This window comes from Sciurus carolinensis, chromosome 13 (assembly GCF_902686445.1).
Source record: "Sciurus carolinensis chromosome 13, mSciCar1.2, whole genome shotgun sequence".
Classification (NCBI taxonomy): Eukaryota; Metazoa; Chordata; class Mammalia; order Rodentia; family Sciuridae; genus Sciurus; species Sciurus carolinensis.
The window spans coordinates 54,208,166-54,224,658 of record NC_062225.1 but is presented as its reverse complement, the minus strand read 5'-3'; the positions used below and the strand labels follow the sequence as shown (position 1 = coordinate 54,224,658).

The 16,493-nt window shown below is 40.1% G+C and overlaps 1 protein-coding gene across 1 annotated transcript in view; it reads right to left on the bottom strand.

Moving 5' to 3' along the window:
• Lhcgr (luteinizing hormone/choriogonadotropin receptor) overlaps window positions 1-4,641 on the bottom strand; it is a 53,642-nt gene extending 49,001 nt beyond the window's left edge. Inside the window, exon 1 of the mRNA XM_047523408.1 lies at window positions 4,472-4,641. Coding sequence (XP_047379364.1) covers window positions 4,472-4,641 — 170 coding nt within the window. The remainder of the gene's footprint in view (window positions 1-4,471) is intronic.
• Between the last annotated feature and the right edge of the window lie 11,852 nt (window positions 4,642-16,493).

Genomic DNA, 16,493 nt, shown 5'->3' with positions numbered 1-16,493 from the left:
GAAGAGGGAAGAATCCATTCAACCTTTATTTGTTTATTTATTTAGTTTTTGCTTTTCATCAAGGTCTCTTCTGAGCGAGTCTTTTTCCATTCTTTCTTTCAAGGTTTAGCTTCCTCACACTTGGCCCATGAAGTCGTCCCTTGGGTTCGTCATTCTATGGCGATTGACCTATTCTCTGAATCCTTAGAGGCTTGTCTTCTCTCTTCCCACCTAGACTAGTCCCTTGGGCTGTGTTGCTACTCCAAGGACAGGAGCCACAACCTCCATGTGTGCATACTTCTACAGCATTGAGTGCTCTTTGGGACCCTGACTTCCACTGGAGGTAGAAGGAAGGGGAAGACACTCAGGAAGGATGTCAAGAGAGAAACATTTTCCTGGGACTCTGGACTGGTGGATACACACATTTTATCCTTGCAGAGTCTCTGGATTGTGTCTTATAATATAGTCTAAAGGTTTCATCTCTGTTTAGCAGGCACAACATTCAAAATAAAAATTGCCATAATTATTATTAGCATTTTCTTACTAACAGATTTTTCAGAAGCTGTTTCCATATCAAGCAGCTCAACCTTTCTGTTGTCATAGAGACAAAGATCTTTATATAACCATGTGCAAGGTGAGATTTTTTTCCCCCCTCTTCTTTTTCTCTTTCTATTTACCTGGAACTAATAAGAAAGAGAAAGAAAAGGAAAAATTTTAAAATCAATTAAAATAAGTGAAAATATAGGCTATTTCTTGTATCATATTTTAGATTTTAAATACCAGTGTTGTTAATAAAATATGGAAAGGGAGGAAAGAGATGAACAATTTAAGTAGTGCCATTTTCAAAATTTTCAAGCAGGGGGCCTGTCCAAAGACAAGCAATTATAATTCTTCTTTTAAAACCAAATAGTGAACTCTAGATGAAGGTCTTAGAAGATAGAGTTATTGAGACCCAAAATGACTAAAGCATAAACTGTCATTTACTGAGGGATGCTGATGAATTTTAATGTACTCTGAGGTACTTGCTTCCTCCAACCCCCAGATTCTAGGGTGGTCCCCTTCTCTCTGCAGAGCCAACTCCTATGGATAAGTAAGGACAAGACTATACTCTCCTCATAATTTCAATTCTTTTATTTTTATGAACTCCTGATAACTTGTTATTTACAGCATTTTTCTATCTTGTAATGATTATTTACTGTTTCATCCACTCATGATCAAGAACAGGGGACGTCAGCATGAACGCGTCCATTTTTCCTCTCCTTTGCCTTAATATTGAGTAATCCTTTATGCACCATCTTCATTCCTGTGAACACAGAGCTATCCCTGCTCTAAAATTAACTACTCCCTTATATTCTTAAATCGCTGCTTCCCTCCTTCCTTGTTGAGATCTTCCTCCAATAAATATGACTCTTCATCATTTGTGTCTTCGGTCTGTCTTCTCCATGGATTCCTTCCTCTGTTCCTCTTTGCATAAAACAAACTTTCCTCCATTTTGCTTATTTTCATCTCTCTCTGATTTTAAGGTTTTGATTTTATTGCCTTTTTGCAATAGGTAGGTGTTGTATATGTGGGTGGATGGGCAGAAGATTGGGAAGGAAAATATATGACTGCAGGAAGTTTAAAATATACTTCTTGCTCTCCAAGAAGATTATTATATATGAAGAACAATGCCTGGGCATGGTAGTACATATCTGCAATCCCAACAATTTAGGAGGCAAGAGGATCATTAAGTTCAAGGCCAGTCCAGCCACTTGGTGAGGCCCTAAACAACTTAGTGAGACCCTATCTCAAAACAAAAAATACAGAGGGCTGGGGATGTGGGTCAGTGGGTAAGTGCCCCTGGGTTAAAAAACAAAAAACAAAAAAACAAAAAAACAGACAATCCAAAAAACAAAAAACAAAACAAAAAAGGTTTTCAGACTTGAGCATGCATCAGAATCACCTAAGGGAGTTGCCAAAATGCAGACTTCTGTGTGCTACCTCCAGGTGATTTGGATTCTGTACATTGGAGTGGGGTCTGAGAGCCCAGGTCTAACATTTCATGGGTGCTCATGCTACTGGGCCAGATCACACTTTGAGAAACATTGCCTTGAAGTAATAACCTTCCTATTGCTTCCTATACATTTATCTTGTCATGTGAATGTTGTAGTCACTGTGTTGTACCAAAAGTTATCCTACATAGGCTCTGTGTCTATTAGATTCTCACCTGAAAGACACCTCTCAGTCATCTGGTCTACAGGAAACATGACCTTATGGTTACCATACTTGGTTCAAGGCTCTAAACATCTAGGAGAGGATGTTGGGAGGCCAGGGTAGATGCTAAGATAGGGCCTGCAGATGGAGGAAGTAGAAAATTTCTCTGGAATACCTTGTGGGTTGTAAATAGCTTCAGAACCTGGTGAATGGACTCCCGTTTGAGAACCAGACTTCCCAGCTATACTTTTATTGTATGGGTCTCCCACTTCTATGCCTCACTCTAGTCAGCAACTGTAAAATCTTGAGGGCCAACTGAGGATGTAGCTTAGAGGTATAGCACTTGCCTAGCATATGCCAGTCCCTGAGTTCAGTCTCCAGTACTGCAAAACAATATGATTCAGAAATAAAAGTTGGGTTAGGGACATAGGTCAGTGATAGAGTGTGAGACCCTGGCTTCACTACACACACACACACACAATCTTTTGATGGGTTCTCAGTTTCTTTCAACCATGCTGTGGAATAATGAGATAGAGTTTTTTTTTTTCCCTTCAGCTTTTTTTCAGGGAAAGAGTCCCCTCCTGAGGCCAATGTAAGTGTGGCAGCATTTGGGGGTGGGGGTGGGCATTGTGAGATCTCAGTGAAAAGCTGAATCCCAGGTGAGCTAGGATTTGTCTCACCCATCCCTTCCCCTTCTCCTGCCACAGACTTTTCTCCACCCAGTACCAAACTTGAAGAAGTTGAAAGTTTTTTTTTTTTTTTTAATTAAGGAAGAGTTAATTTTCTTACAAAGAGATCTAAAAAAGATAATAGATAAAGTGCTATCTTTGCTACTCTATAGCTATGGGACCTTGAGCAAGTTATTCTATCTCTCTGGATCATAGTTTCTTCTAATCTGTGGAAGCACTAGGCAAGTGGAAATGGCTATTAGTGGCACAGTCGTTCATAAGAGCAATTCAGGAGGCTTGTCACGGAAGGGCAAGGGCTGGAACTTGGAAGGCAGGTTCCATGGATTTGTTGATTGATTGAAACAAATTCTATCAGCATGGTCATCACCTTCAGGGAATGGAGCTGACAAGATAATTAATGGAAACTAATTAATATAAACCCCTCAACCCTTAAACTGTTTCTCTCAACCACAACTATTCCCAGAAGGCTATTAATTCTTCCACAGGGAAAAAGTCCAGCCCTGTGGGGAGGGCGAATCCCTCCATGAACAGACCCCTGGACAGGCAGCTGGGTCCCAAAGGAGATGGGGAGTGGTCTCTTTCCTTCTCCAACATAGAATCCAGTCACCGCAAATAGTTAAAACATATTGAAGACCTCCACTGGCCTGGTGCGTTTTGGATACCATCCCCCAACATTTCTTTCCTAACAGTTTTATTGGGATGTAAATCATGTAAGATAAAATCCACCGATTTAAAGTGTACAATACCATGTTTTTTAGTATGTTCATGTGCAAACATTACCACAATCTAATTTTAGACATTTTTCCTCATCCCAGACCCACACCTGTTAGCAGTCACCAGTTGCCCCCAACTTGTTCAACCCCTGGGAACTTCTGATCTACTTTCAGTCTATCAGGCCATTCATATAAATAGAATGATGTGATATGTGGAACCTCTCTCTAAATCGAAGAAAGTAGACCTAATGGTCCCCGCCTCCTCTTTACCCTATGACTTCAACAAACAGCCTCCTGCACCTGCTTGCTGATACATACGTTCCCTTAATCATGTCTGTGGGTGTGGAGGTGGGGGCATGCTAGGAACCAGACACAGGCTTGGTTGCTTAGCTTACTAGACTGAAGTATAAGAATACCTGGGGCAGGGGCAGGGCAGGGACTTGTATGCTCACCAGGATAAGGCAGAGGAGGTGGGCCTGCCAGCATCCCTGTTGACAAATCAAGTCACCCTGCCCTAGGGGCTGAGCGCTTCATTCTGGCACCACAGGGTGCCAGAGCCCACCGACCTGGCTGGCCCAGGCTCAAACACCTCTGGCAGAGACCACTGCTGATTACAGAGCAGTGCACCCATGTTCCCTTCAGCAGAGGCAGAAAGCAGGACTCCTCTTGGGGCTTCTGGACTGTTCCATACTCCCTGCCTGGGTCTCAAACATGAGGAAAGTGTGAGTCTGGACTACCAGGGGCACCAGGTGACAGACAACTCTTAGGAGTATCATCCTAAACGGGCAGTTTGATAAAGCATTTTTCTCCCAACTTCCAGCAAAGAGAACTAAGGGCAGGGCAGGTGACCTGGAGTGAGCGAGGGTCCTCCATGGAAGGGCAGCGCCGAGTACTCACAGTCGGGTGAGGCCGGCCCGCGGGCCGGGGCAGCGCAGGGCGCTGTCGGGCGCGCAGTTGCAGGGCTCCGGACAGTGCGCTCCGCGCTGCGCTCGGGACAGCGGCCGCAACATCAGCAGCAGCAGCAGCAGCGCCAGCAGCGGCCGCCGCGCTGGGGAGCGATGTCCCATGGCTAGGGAGCCAGAATGCCGGCTCCTGCGCCTGGGCCAGTGTCCTGGACGGCCCCCGGGGGCGGCCCGCGTCCGCCGCCCGCCCCTTGGCCTGCCCTCCCACCCACCGCCCCCTGGCCCGCCCCTGCTCTCCCCTTCACCGCGCCCCATCCCGAGTCCCTGCTCCCCCGACCTGGAAACCTTGGCGGATGCCCCATCACCGCCTTTCCGTTGCTTTCAGTAACCCGTCCAGTCCTCTACACTCGCAAATGGTCCCAGTTTTAGGAGGCAGAGTGATCTGTGGCGAATGCTTTGGGTGAAGAGTGGGCAGTTCTCAATTCTGCTCTGCTGCAGAATTGCAGTAGTGAAGTTGGGTGATCTGTGGCACTTCCGGAACCTGTTCCACTTGATCCGTGAGTAGGTCAAATGGATAATTGCAAACACACCTCGGAAGGGGTGAAAGTGCCTGCTCAGAAGCTTCTCCTCTCCTTCAGGCCCAACGCCAGATCCTTGTCCCTTCTCCCCCAAGTCCCTTCTCAAGGCAAGTTCTCACTCCTCCCAGCTTCCCCAGTGATTCCTCTGCATTTCTCTTGTAACTGCTGTCCCCCTTACAGTATAGCTATTTGTGACTGACTTACATCTCCACTACAGACTGTGAGGTCCATGAGAGCAAAATTTAATTCAGATTTATTTTTGTATTCCTTCTAGCTTCTATTAAATCCTCACATACCCCAGCTACCCCAGTGGAAGGCCCATTATAGACCCTGTGACAGGTGCTCTGCCTCACATCATGTCTTAAGCTTCATGTCAAATTAGCGGGACTTTTACAGTAAGAAAAACCGTGCCCTGAGAGTTAATGTGACCGCCCTGGGGGCGGGTGGGTGTGTTGTGTGGTGGGGGCTTGGTGGCGGAGAAAACACAACTTGTAAATAGAGAAACTCTGATTGAACTCTCAGCTGTATCTCCCACTGTCTCTCATCAATGCTAACACTGCCATATGTTTTACATACCAAGGGACTTTGAAAAGAGCTATCAGATTTTATGGTAACCCTGGGATGCATAATTTTGCCTCTGATTTGATCATTAAACATTGTTCCTTCCAAGGATTTTGTTTGGACTCTGAAAAATCCCAGAAGTTTTGCTTAAAGAAGTAGACTTTGAGAGCGGGGAGGGTGTCTAAAGCTCTCAAGACAGGAAGCATAAGAGCAGATTATTTCTGAAGCTGATTCTCAAAGATAGGCTCCTTCAGTCACCAGTCTCTTGGCCAAGGATGGTTGATTATTATTGTTTTAGAAAATAATTTGGCTTTGCTCCTATTGTGCTTAATGGCACAGAATCATTGCTTTTGTCTATAATATGGTCTTCTCTGGATCTTCCTTTTAAATTGCTTATCTGATGACTTCTTATACTTTCATACCTCTGCATTTGTTTTTCTTAATACTTGAAATGATCTTCTCTTCTTTTCCCATTATTCCATTAGATAGACTCCTGGTTGTACTTCTAGACTCAGGCTCAGATCTGTAGCAGATGCTTAAATTATGTGAAGAACTTAACATTGTTTGGTTTATTCTCAGCCACACTGGATCTATCTGCCTAAATATAAGTAATTATCCATGACTACTTTGGGGTCATATCGTCTTTTCTTTTTTAGCTTTGTCAGATTTTGGTGGGAAAGTTGAGGTAGCACTGAACTTTTCAAATGATTCCACTGTGTGACCTGAATAGCAGGAATGAAACAATGAGTAATTCAGGGTGGCTGAATGGAATTTATTTTAAGTCTCATGTTTTATGTGGTGTTTTCCTTTTACTCCATAGCTTATCCGTTGTGTATATAAAAAATGGATGCTTTCAACTACAATTGAATATTTGAGAACAGTGGATATTTCAGGAGGAATTATTTATGCACTCTGGTAAGAGAAGGACTGGGCACTAATTACACTTGAATTTTCCTTCTTGCTCAGTCATCTGCCATGTTACTTGATCTTTGGTTTCTTCATCTGTAGAAGAAAGGGATGATTTCATAACCCCTAAGTTTCTTTTATCTGTAAAGTGCATGAACTTAGGGAGCAACTCCTGTAGTATTGTTGAGGGGAGAAATTGGTATGTGTACATTAACTCCTTGTAGTTCGTCTTGTATTAAAATTAAAATCCTGTTTATAAAGAGGTGAGGTTGTTCTTGTGGAAGAAAACTCACAACTATAATGAGTTTTCATAAACTTTGCTATCTATGATTAATTTCAGTTGGATCTTAATTATCACCAGTCAATTCTTGCAATGTACCCATTATCAGAATATCACATCATATTGCTTGTTATATATTTGTTACAATGGAATTCACCTTTCCTACTCATTAATATGTGACCTACTTAGAGTGAGTATTTTTAAATCCGAAGGACTTCTGTTTTATATAACTATGCCTATAGCTACTTTTGTCACAGAACTTCAAAACAGCATGGCCCATAGGATCGCTAATTACATTTTACTGACAAAATGAAGTTCATGGAATTCACAAGAAGTTTATCCCACCTTAGAGAAATGAAGATATCTGACACTACTACCAGAAATCCTAATTAAACTCCCCAAAGTTTTAGAAGAGAGTTCATGTTTTAGGTTACAGAAGTGTCATTTACAAAGCTTAGACAACAGATTCCTGGGAGTTCCTGAAAAAGGTTCTAATTCAATAGATATGCAACGTATTTGCATTTTAATAAGCTCTCCCATGTAATTTTGATGTATAGGGTTCCCAGAGCACAATTGAAGGAACACTAAACTAAATTTGCCTTAGGAAGACAAAGTTCAAGAATCCTTATGAAGGACTTTGAAGGAAGTCTAAGTATTTTGATGCATTATTAAAGAAACATGCAGGTTTGTGTGTGTTGTGTGTGTTTAAATATTTAAAATTATTCAATTGGTTGTGTAGCTGAGATTTTTTTTCTTTGAGTAGCAGTCTATTTATTCTAATTTACTATTTATTTATTTTTCAAATAAACAATATACAAGATCATAGAATTATTTTCTTTATGTCTTTCCAAGTCAAAACTCAATAGCACTTGATGTTTCACTAAGATATACTTGTGTCATAAACAGCTAGAGTTGGAGGAAGTTAGCAAAGTAATAATAATAATAAATAATAATAAAATAATAATAATATTAATAAACACTTAAGTAGAATAGACAAGGTTTTCTGATTCTTAACACATACCCTGTTCAAGTACTAGCAATATGGTTTTACTTGTCTCTTGGAAGAAAAGGTAAATAAGGGATAAAGGAAGAAACAAAAGTATGAAGAAAGATAAATACATTCTACCTTTGAGCTGATCATCTTGCTATCGGGAACAAAATCCAAGCCCAAACAAGGAGAACAAAAAAGATGACCCCTAAAAGTTATACTCTGAAATTCCATGCAAGCTTCCTGTTGCTTGCTTGGAAATTTCTTCTGCATTTTACTGCCTACATAGCACAAAACCAGAGATGTGATCAATTGTGATTGATTCTTGTGGGAGAGGAACCTGGGGCTCTAGCCCATAAATACCTGGATCTGGTCCTGGGATTGGGTGGGGATTGGAATGTGATGACTAGTCTGGGACACAAGAATACTTCTCTGGGACTGATGGGGAGAGAAAGAACTGGAGAAAGGGCCTTGTCTTTTTTGATTATGTTGCTGGAAGAATTTGAATAAATTTGGTGCCTGCTGTTCTTCTTGTCTCATGGGAAAAGCCTGTCTGCCCTGGCAATGACTAAAGCTCTGGAGATGACAATACAGCTGAGAAGCACGGTGGCAAGCAGAGTCTTGATAATAATACCTTTGACCCCACGGAACTGATCATACCTGAGGCCAGTTCCACCTTCATGTTCAAGTAATGAACCAAAGCATTCTCCCTTTACTTAAGCTAGGTGGTAGAGTTGGGTTTCTGTCACTTGCAGCCAGAAATCCTGATTTCCCTTATCGGCCATGCTGTGATTTTATTTGACCTGTCTACTTTTCTCACCTCTTACCAGAGAGGAAAGAAATGGTCTTTTTTTTTTTTTTTTTTTCCCCTTATCTCTGTCACAGGACTCGTCACATCCTCAGTGAATTTTTCCCCATTGTATCATACTGGTTCTGGGAATAAATAGTTGAATGAGTGAATGAATGAATGAGTGATTGAGTGCACAAAAGGTAATATTAAGTACCATGTTTTTCCCTTTCTTTGGTAAACTGCATTTTACTAAATAATTCACCAAACATTCTTTTCTTTCTTTCTTTCTTTCTTTCTTTTTTTTTTTTTTTGGTAAGGCCTTTTAATGAACTGTAACCTTGATTTAAAAATTAAACTTCACAAGAAAAGAGAGAAAACTTTCTGAAATTATGATATAAATCACAGGGAAATAGGATTTGAATTCTAAAAACTTGATGTAGAATTAATCAAAGTGTGTACCACAGGATACCTAATGGTTCCCTGCCATGCTAATTGATAGTATTTAGGAAAAAAAAAAGAAATCAAAGCCCAAGAAAATTAAGGTAAGTTTAGTCTAAAAAGTTAAAGAAGGTACTTCACTAGAGAGTTTCTAATAACTTTTAATATGCATTCTTTTTCTCTAAGGTCACAGTACATGCAATGGACTGGTGTTTCTTTTATTTATTTATTGGCTATTTTTTCCCATAGCTTCATTGAGGTAAAATTGAAGTATAATAAAATGCACATATTTGAAGTATGAATTTGATCAACTTTGACATGTATGTAACCAATACAATTAACATAACAAGCATTTCCACTGCTTTTTTTAAAATTTGAAATTATGCAGACCGTGTTTCCTGCATGATTTATTACATTAGGACTCAATCCCTTAAGGTATATAGAACCCCACCCCCACATCAACTATTTCAAAATTAAATGGCACACATATAAATATCTCAGAGATCAAGGAAGAAAGCACAAGAAAAGTAAATAAAAAGTGCTTTGAACTAAGTGATAATAAAAGCCTATAGCTACTTTTGTCTCTGGGATGAAACAGTACTCAGATGAACATTTATAACTTAAGAACTTGTATCAGAAAGAAGTTAGAATAACAATCAAACTACTTTCAAATTATGTAGTAGGAAGGAAAAAAGAAGAGTAGGAGCAGAAATATATGAAACGGAGAAGAAATAATACAGCTGAAATTTGATAAACATCAAACAGTTCTAATCAATAAAAAAACAAGAACACAAAAATTAATATCAATGGAAATGGAGTCATCAAAATAACCCTACAGATATTAAAAATATATGAAGGTAATATTACAATTGTATGCCAACATATGTGAGAGCTTACATAACATGGTCTATATTAGAGAAGGATCTGGGTGCTGCTGAGAAGAAAGTGTGTTCAATCATTGATGGGTGAAAGAGTCTATATGTCTGTTAAGCCTAAATTATCAATTGTAATTTTTACTTCTGTAGCTTCTTTATTTAGTTTTTGTTTGGAGGATCTATGCAGTAGTAACAGAGGCATGTTAAAGTTACCCAGTATCATCTATTTGATTCTTAAAAATTGAGAAGAGTTTGTTTGATGTACATAGATGTTCCATTGTTTGGGGCATAAATATTTATAGTCGTTATGTCTTGTTGATGAATAATGAACACCCTTAAGCAGTATGAAATGGCCTTCTTTGTTCCTTTGATTAACTTTGGCTTAAAGTCTACTTTATCTAATATAAAGATAGAAACCCCTGCTTGTTTACATGATCCTTATAAGTGATATGTTTTTTCCCAAACTTTCACCTTCAGTCTCTGAATGTCTTTTCCTAGGAGGTGAGTCTCTTGAAGACAGCATATTGTTGGGTCTTTTTAAACAATCCAATCTGCCAGTCTGTGTATTTTGATTGATGAGTTTAGGCCATTAATGTTCAAGGTTATTTGTATTCCTGGTCATTTGTGTTTATTTCTAGTTTTTAATTTGAATTATTTTTCTCCTTTGATTGACTATTCCTTTAGTGTAGTTCCTCCCTTTGCTGGTTTTCATTTTTTTTTTAAAATTTCCTCCTCATGGAATATTTTGCTGAGAATGTACAGTAATGCAGGCTTTTTATTATTATTATTATTTTTATTTAGCTTTTAATTTTTTACAGACTGCATTTGATTCATTGTACACAAATGGGGTACATAATTTCATTTCTATGGTTGTACACAATGTAGATTCATACCATTTGTGTAATCATACATGTACATAGGGTAATGATGTCTGTCTCATTCCACTGTTTTTCATACCCCCCTCGCTCTCATTTTCTTCTACATATTCTAAAGTTCTCCCATTATTCTCTCATTCCCCACCCCCACCCCAATTATATATCATTCTCCACTTATCAGGGAAAACATTCGACCTTTGGTTTTTTGGGCTTGGCTTATTTCACTTAGCATGATATTCTCCAGTTTCATCCATTTATTTGCAAATGCCATAATGTTATTCTTCTTTATGGCTGAATAGTATTCCAGAGGCAAAAAACATACAATGGAGAAAAGATAGCCTGTTCGACAAATGGTGCTGGCAACACTGGAAATCCATATGCAGTAAAATGAAATTAAACCTCTACCTCTCACCCTGCACAAAACTCAACTCAAAATGGATCAAAGACATAGGAATTAGACCAGAGACCCTGCACCTAATAGAAGACAAAGTAGGCCCGAATCTTCATCATGTTAGCTTAGATTCAGACTTCCTCAATAAGACTCCCAAAGCACAAGAAATCAAAGCAAGAATCAATAAATGGGATGGACTCAAACTAAAAAGCTTTTTCTCAGCAAAGGATACAATCTAGTGCAGGCTTTTGAGTTGCAAACTTTTAAAACTTTTGTTTGTCATGAAGGTTTTCATTTCATTTTCAAATCTGAAGCTTAATTTTGCTGGATATAGGATTCTTGGTTGGCATCCATTTTCTTTCAGAGCTTGGTATATGTTATTCCAGGACCTCATAGATTTGAGGGTCTGGGTTGAGAAACCAGCTGATATCTGAATAGGTTTCCCCCTCTATATAATCTGATATTATTCTCTCACAGCCTTTAGAATTCTATCCTTATTCTGTATGTCAGGCATTTTCATTATAATGTGCGTGGTGTGGGTCTGTTGTAATTTTGTATATTTGGGGTCCTGTAAGCCTCTTGTATTTGATTTTTCATTTCATTCTTTAGGTTTGGTAAATTTTCTGATATTATTTCATTGGAAAGATTGTGCATTCCTTTTTTTTTTTTTTAATCTCTGTACCTTCATCTATCCCAATAAATCTTAAATTTAGTCTTTTCATGTTATTCCATAGTTTTGTAAGTTCTGCTCATGGTTTGTTAACATCTTCTCTCCGTGGTCAACTCTATTTTCAAGATTATATATTTTGTCTTCATTGCCTGAGGTTCTGTATTCCAAGTGGTCTTGTCTGTTGGTGATGCTTTCTATTAAATTTTAATTTGGTTTATTGTTTCCTTCACTTCAAGGATTTCTGCTTTTTTTTTTCAGAATCTCTCTTTATTGAAGTGATCTTTCACTTCTTGTATTTTTTCTCTGATTTCATTTTTTATACTGTTCTTTACTTTGCAGATAAGTTTATGTACATTCTTAACTCCTTGTCTGACATTTGTTCCACTGTGGTGTCAATAGATTTTGTTATTGGAGTATCTTGGTTTGTTTAGGGCAGTTTGTTCCCTTGCTTTTTCATGTTGTTTATGTGTCTACCCATGTAACAGTATGGATCTGAGGCAGTTGAGTTTCTACCCTGTGGGCTTATAGAGTCTCTGAAGGTTTCTAGTACCTAACTGTTTAGGGGGAGACAAATAATAATAACAACCAATGCCAAAAATATAGAGCATTAAACCAAATAGTTCCTACTATGATGTCTACAAGGTTAATTATCACAATAAACAGAAATGATATGATCAGTTATTACCTGCAATAAACAACAAGTTTGCAGAAGGGTTTGCAATTTCAAATGGTGGATAGGAAGAGAACAGAAGTGATATAGGATATGATGATTATGAGGGAGGAGGAGAGAAGAGGAAGTAAAAAATTAAAGGAAGAGTGAAAGAGAACAATAGAGATTGGCTGTTAGCAGAAGAAAGGAGAGAATCAAGGGAAACAGGTAGAAGAAAAAATATATAAGTAAAAATTTAAAAAAATAAAAATAAAAATAAAAGAATACAAAACAAAGCTAAAATATACTAATCAAACATACTAGTTCACAAAAAATTAATCCATGAAAAATAACTGGCTTCAAAAATGCAAGAAATGAGAGAAACATATGAATATACATGTCCATGTACCAATAAGGTCCAATTAAACAGAGAAAAAGAATTTAAAAAGAAAAGATCTTGATGAAAAGTTAAAGAATTCTTTCCATTGGAGTTCAAAAGATTCTTAATTTCTCTTCTCAGCAGTTTTAAGTGGAGTCATCTGGAGTTGAAGGCGCCACCCTTGGGATTGCTGAGTGAGAGAAGTAATCTCATAGGTAGAATTCCTGGAGGCCGGGGTTAGGTGTAGGTGGGCTCCAGGCTCTTTGCTGAATGCCAGTTGGTCTTGAGAATTTAAATCAGCACACCTCCAGCATGCTGGTCCATGCTGCAAGACTGAACCCCAGGGATCTCCCTTGGGTTCCACTTGTGTGGTGGGAGACCTAGTTCTTAGTCCCCTGTGTCACCTGTGGACTCCACATTTCTTGGTCTTGGGGTCAGTCTCCAAACAATCTGTCTCGCCCCCGCCCTTCTGAGTTCCTAGCTGGATGTGTCTCTCCCACCTGATCCTCCATACAGTCGGATTGGAGGGCGAGGGGTAGAACTGGTGGCTTTCCACGACCAGTGGAAACCTCTCTCCTCGTTTGATTTTCTCCTGATCACTTAAGCACACTCTATGTCATGCAGTGTGTGTTTCCTGGGCCTGAATTTCAGGCCAAACTCGGGTTTGCCAGGAATCGGCCCCCTCAGCTGCCAGCCCCTGTGCAGTGGCTGCAGAATGATTCCTTCCTTTGTCTTCTGCACACTGCCTAGAGAGATGGTGGTTTCTTTCCCAAACACAGATATTGTGCAGCATGTCTTTCAGGTTTGCTGGGCAATGTCCTTGATCTCTAAACACTTGGGACTCCCCACAAAATGCAGGTTCTTTTAATTCTCTTATCCCTCCACTGTGCTCATGAGGGACCACTGTGGCTGGTGCTTCCAGCCTAGCCATGGCAGTGTCTGTGTTGCTGGGGGTTTCTTCCTTATTTTATTATATCCAACCTCCTGAGTTCATGATCTGCTTTGAATGTCCAGTTTTAAATTCCAGTAAAGTCCACCCACTTTTTTTTTTTGTTCACCCAGCTTGCTGAGAAGCTGCTTGTCTGCTTTCTTTGTTTCACTTCATGGAGTAGCCAGGAAAGTGACCTCCTCTAGTCCACCATCTTGAAATTCTCCTGGACTGGTATTTCTTTGAGACATACTTTTAAAATATTGATTTGGGAATACACTTTGAGAAAATGGATTTATTCACACATTGCAGTTACCTGGGTTTTATGGCAAAGAACTCTTCCACTGGGTTGGAAACCAGAACTGCCCTTAGCATCTGTACAGCAGATCAATGTATAGACTTTGTGTTGAATGGTGGATCATTTGGATCCCTCTACTCCCCTTCTTCCCTTGATGTCTAGAAATTCCAAAGTTATCAATGTATCCCATAGGTTAAGAACCCCCTTTTCCAGATTCTTTTATGAAAATGAATATATAGCACAGGTGGCAACACTTTGAGTCAATTATATCTTTATCTGAATAATCTATTTTTAGGATAATTTTTGAAGACTTTCCCAGGTGATGTGGGGACACTGGACCTATGGAGATTAGGTGTGGGTCCCTGGGGAAGGGAGGAGTCTTCATTAGAAGCTTCTTCCCATCAGAGCTGTGCCAGAAGCAGACCCCATGCGTGACTTGCCCTCAGATGCATTCAGAATAGAGAGTAGGGAGAGTGAAAAACTGTTATGGTTTTCTTCTGGCTGTTTTGAGTGGATGCAGTGCCTTCTTCTCTATCCCTTTTCCTCTCATCCTGTTTGGGGCTGCTTGCTGTGGTCCTAGCTCTATTAGGGATGCACTGTCCCTCTTCCTGTTGCTGATAATATCTGTCACATTGAATTATGCCTTTTGGACATCATGTGTCATGTAGACAAACAGAGGCCAGCCATTACCCCAGGGCTTGCAAGGTCTTTATCAAAAGGGAAATCTCCAAAGAGTAGTTTTAGAATAGCAGGCAGTCCTGAACCATGCATTTGGGGCTGACAGACTGAAAGAATGGTACTCCTGTTTTCAGCAAAAGGGATATAGTGATAACTGCTTTGCAACAGGCTGAGAGTGCCTGCAAGGGATGGGAGGGACAGGAGGGATAGATGCCCAGGAGTGCTGTTTAGGATGCACAAAGTTGAGATGTGATCCTTGCCTGGAGATATCTAGGAGGGAGCTGAACCCCACTGGTGCAGAGCAAAGGAAACACTGAAATGGGAGAGACAGATCTGGGAATCCGACATCAGTGGCTGTCAAACTTGCTGTGGAGAAAGGGACTGGACCGTGTGCTCTCATCTGTGTGGTTTGTTAAGGCTCCTTTGCCAAGTCTCTCTCTACCTCTTGCACAGGCCTGAACTTCTGTTTCTGGAGGACCAATGCTTTTCTTTGTTCAAGGAGAGGCTTTGCGACCTTCGCACTATGTGCTAATGATAAGGCTGATTTCAATATCTGTGAGGGACAAAGGCTGCAGCAGGGGGAGGCTGAGTACACTGAAATCTAGCTCCTTCTTAAGTGCACTCAGACTGAGTCTAGATTCTCATTTTAAATGATCTCCATTGCTTACTTCTGAATTCTCTCTCTTTTACTGAAAAAAAAAAAATCAAAGGGCTGAAAGAGGCTGGGCGTTGCCCTCTAATTTATTCTCTTGCCCTCTATCTGCAACATCAAATCATTCCAGTGAAGTATGTCTGTCCTGTTTTTAAGCACCAGAAGAGAATGTTCTTCAACATGCCTCAATCATACATTCTTCATTTGACAAGTTCATCCCCAAAATACCTCTTCAAGCTAAACTTCCTAATTTCCTAACAATTTTATAGTCAGTTTCTTATTGGATTGCCACTACAGATTAAGAATTTTAATCATAGCCCTTTAGAAGTTTTACCTGAAAGCTCTAATTAGGTGGGGGATGATCATCTAGCCCTCTTTGATTGATGAAACTCAGAGGTCTAACAACATGCTCAGGGGCCTACGAACTTAGAAACCGAGGGCTACCCTTTGTAGGTCTTGGTTTGCACATCTGGAAAGTGAGGATCCACCTCTCTCCTCCTCACAAGGGTCTTGTAAAGGACCCAGGAAGATAACATGAAATAAATTCTCTGGGAATATAAACAAGTTCCAGGTATTATTTAAATATTTCTCACTTTTCCTCTTGAGTCTTTTTTGCATTTTTTAACCCTCTTCTTCTACAGCACTGGCTTTGACACCTCATGATATTTCAGTCAGAATGCTCACAGGCTTCCCTCTCTTGCCACCTAGCTTGCGACTCTGTTCAATCCACAGAGCAGAGTTTCCAGTGGTTAGGTCTAAGGGATGGACTGGCCTGTGTGGACTCAGGTTCCTGACTTTCTTTTCCTCCTTTATAACCTACTAAATCTACACAGACATGTGGTTTTCAATTGGGGGTCCTCCAGCCCCTTCCCCACTAGGGGACTTTTGGCAGGGACTGCAGTCATCTTTGGTTAAGTGTCTGGAGTCTATTTTGGTTGTCAATAGTGGTGAGGTGGTGTTACTGTCATGTAGTGGGTAGATCCAGGGGTATTGCTAAACATTCTACAATGCACAGGACATCCCCAGCACAACCAAAAAAAATTATCTGGCCTAAAATATCAGTAAATGTTGAGGTTGAGAT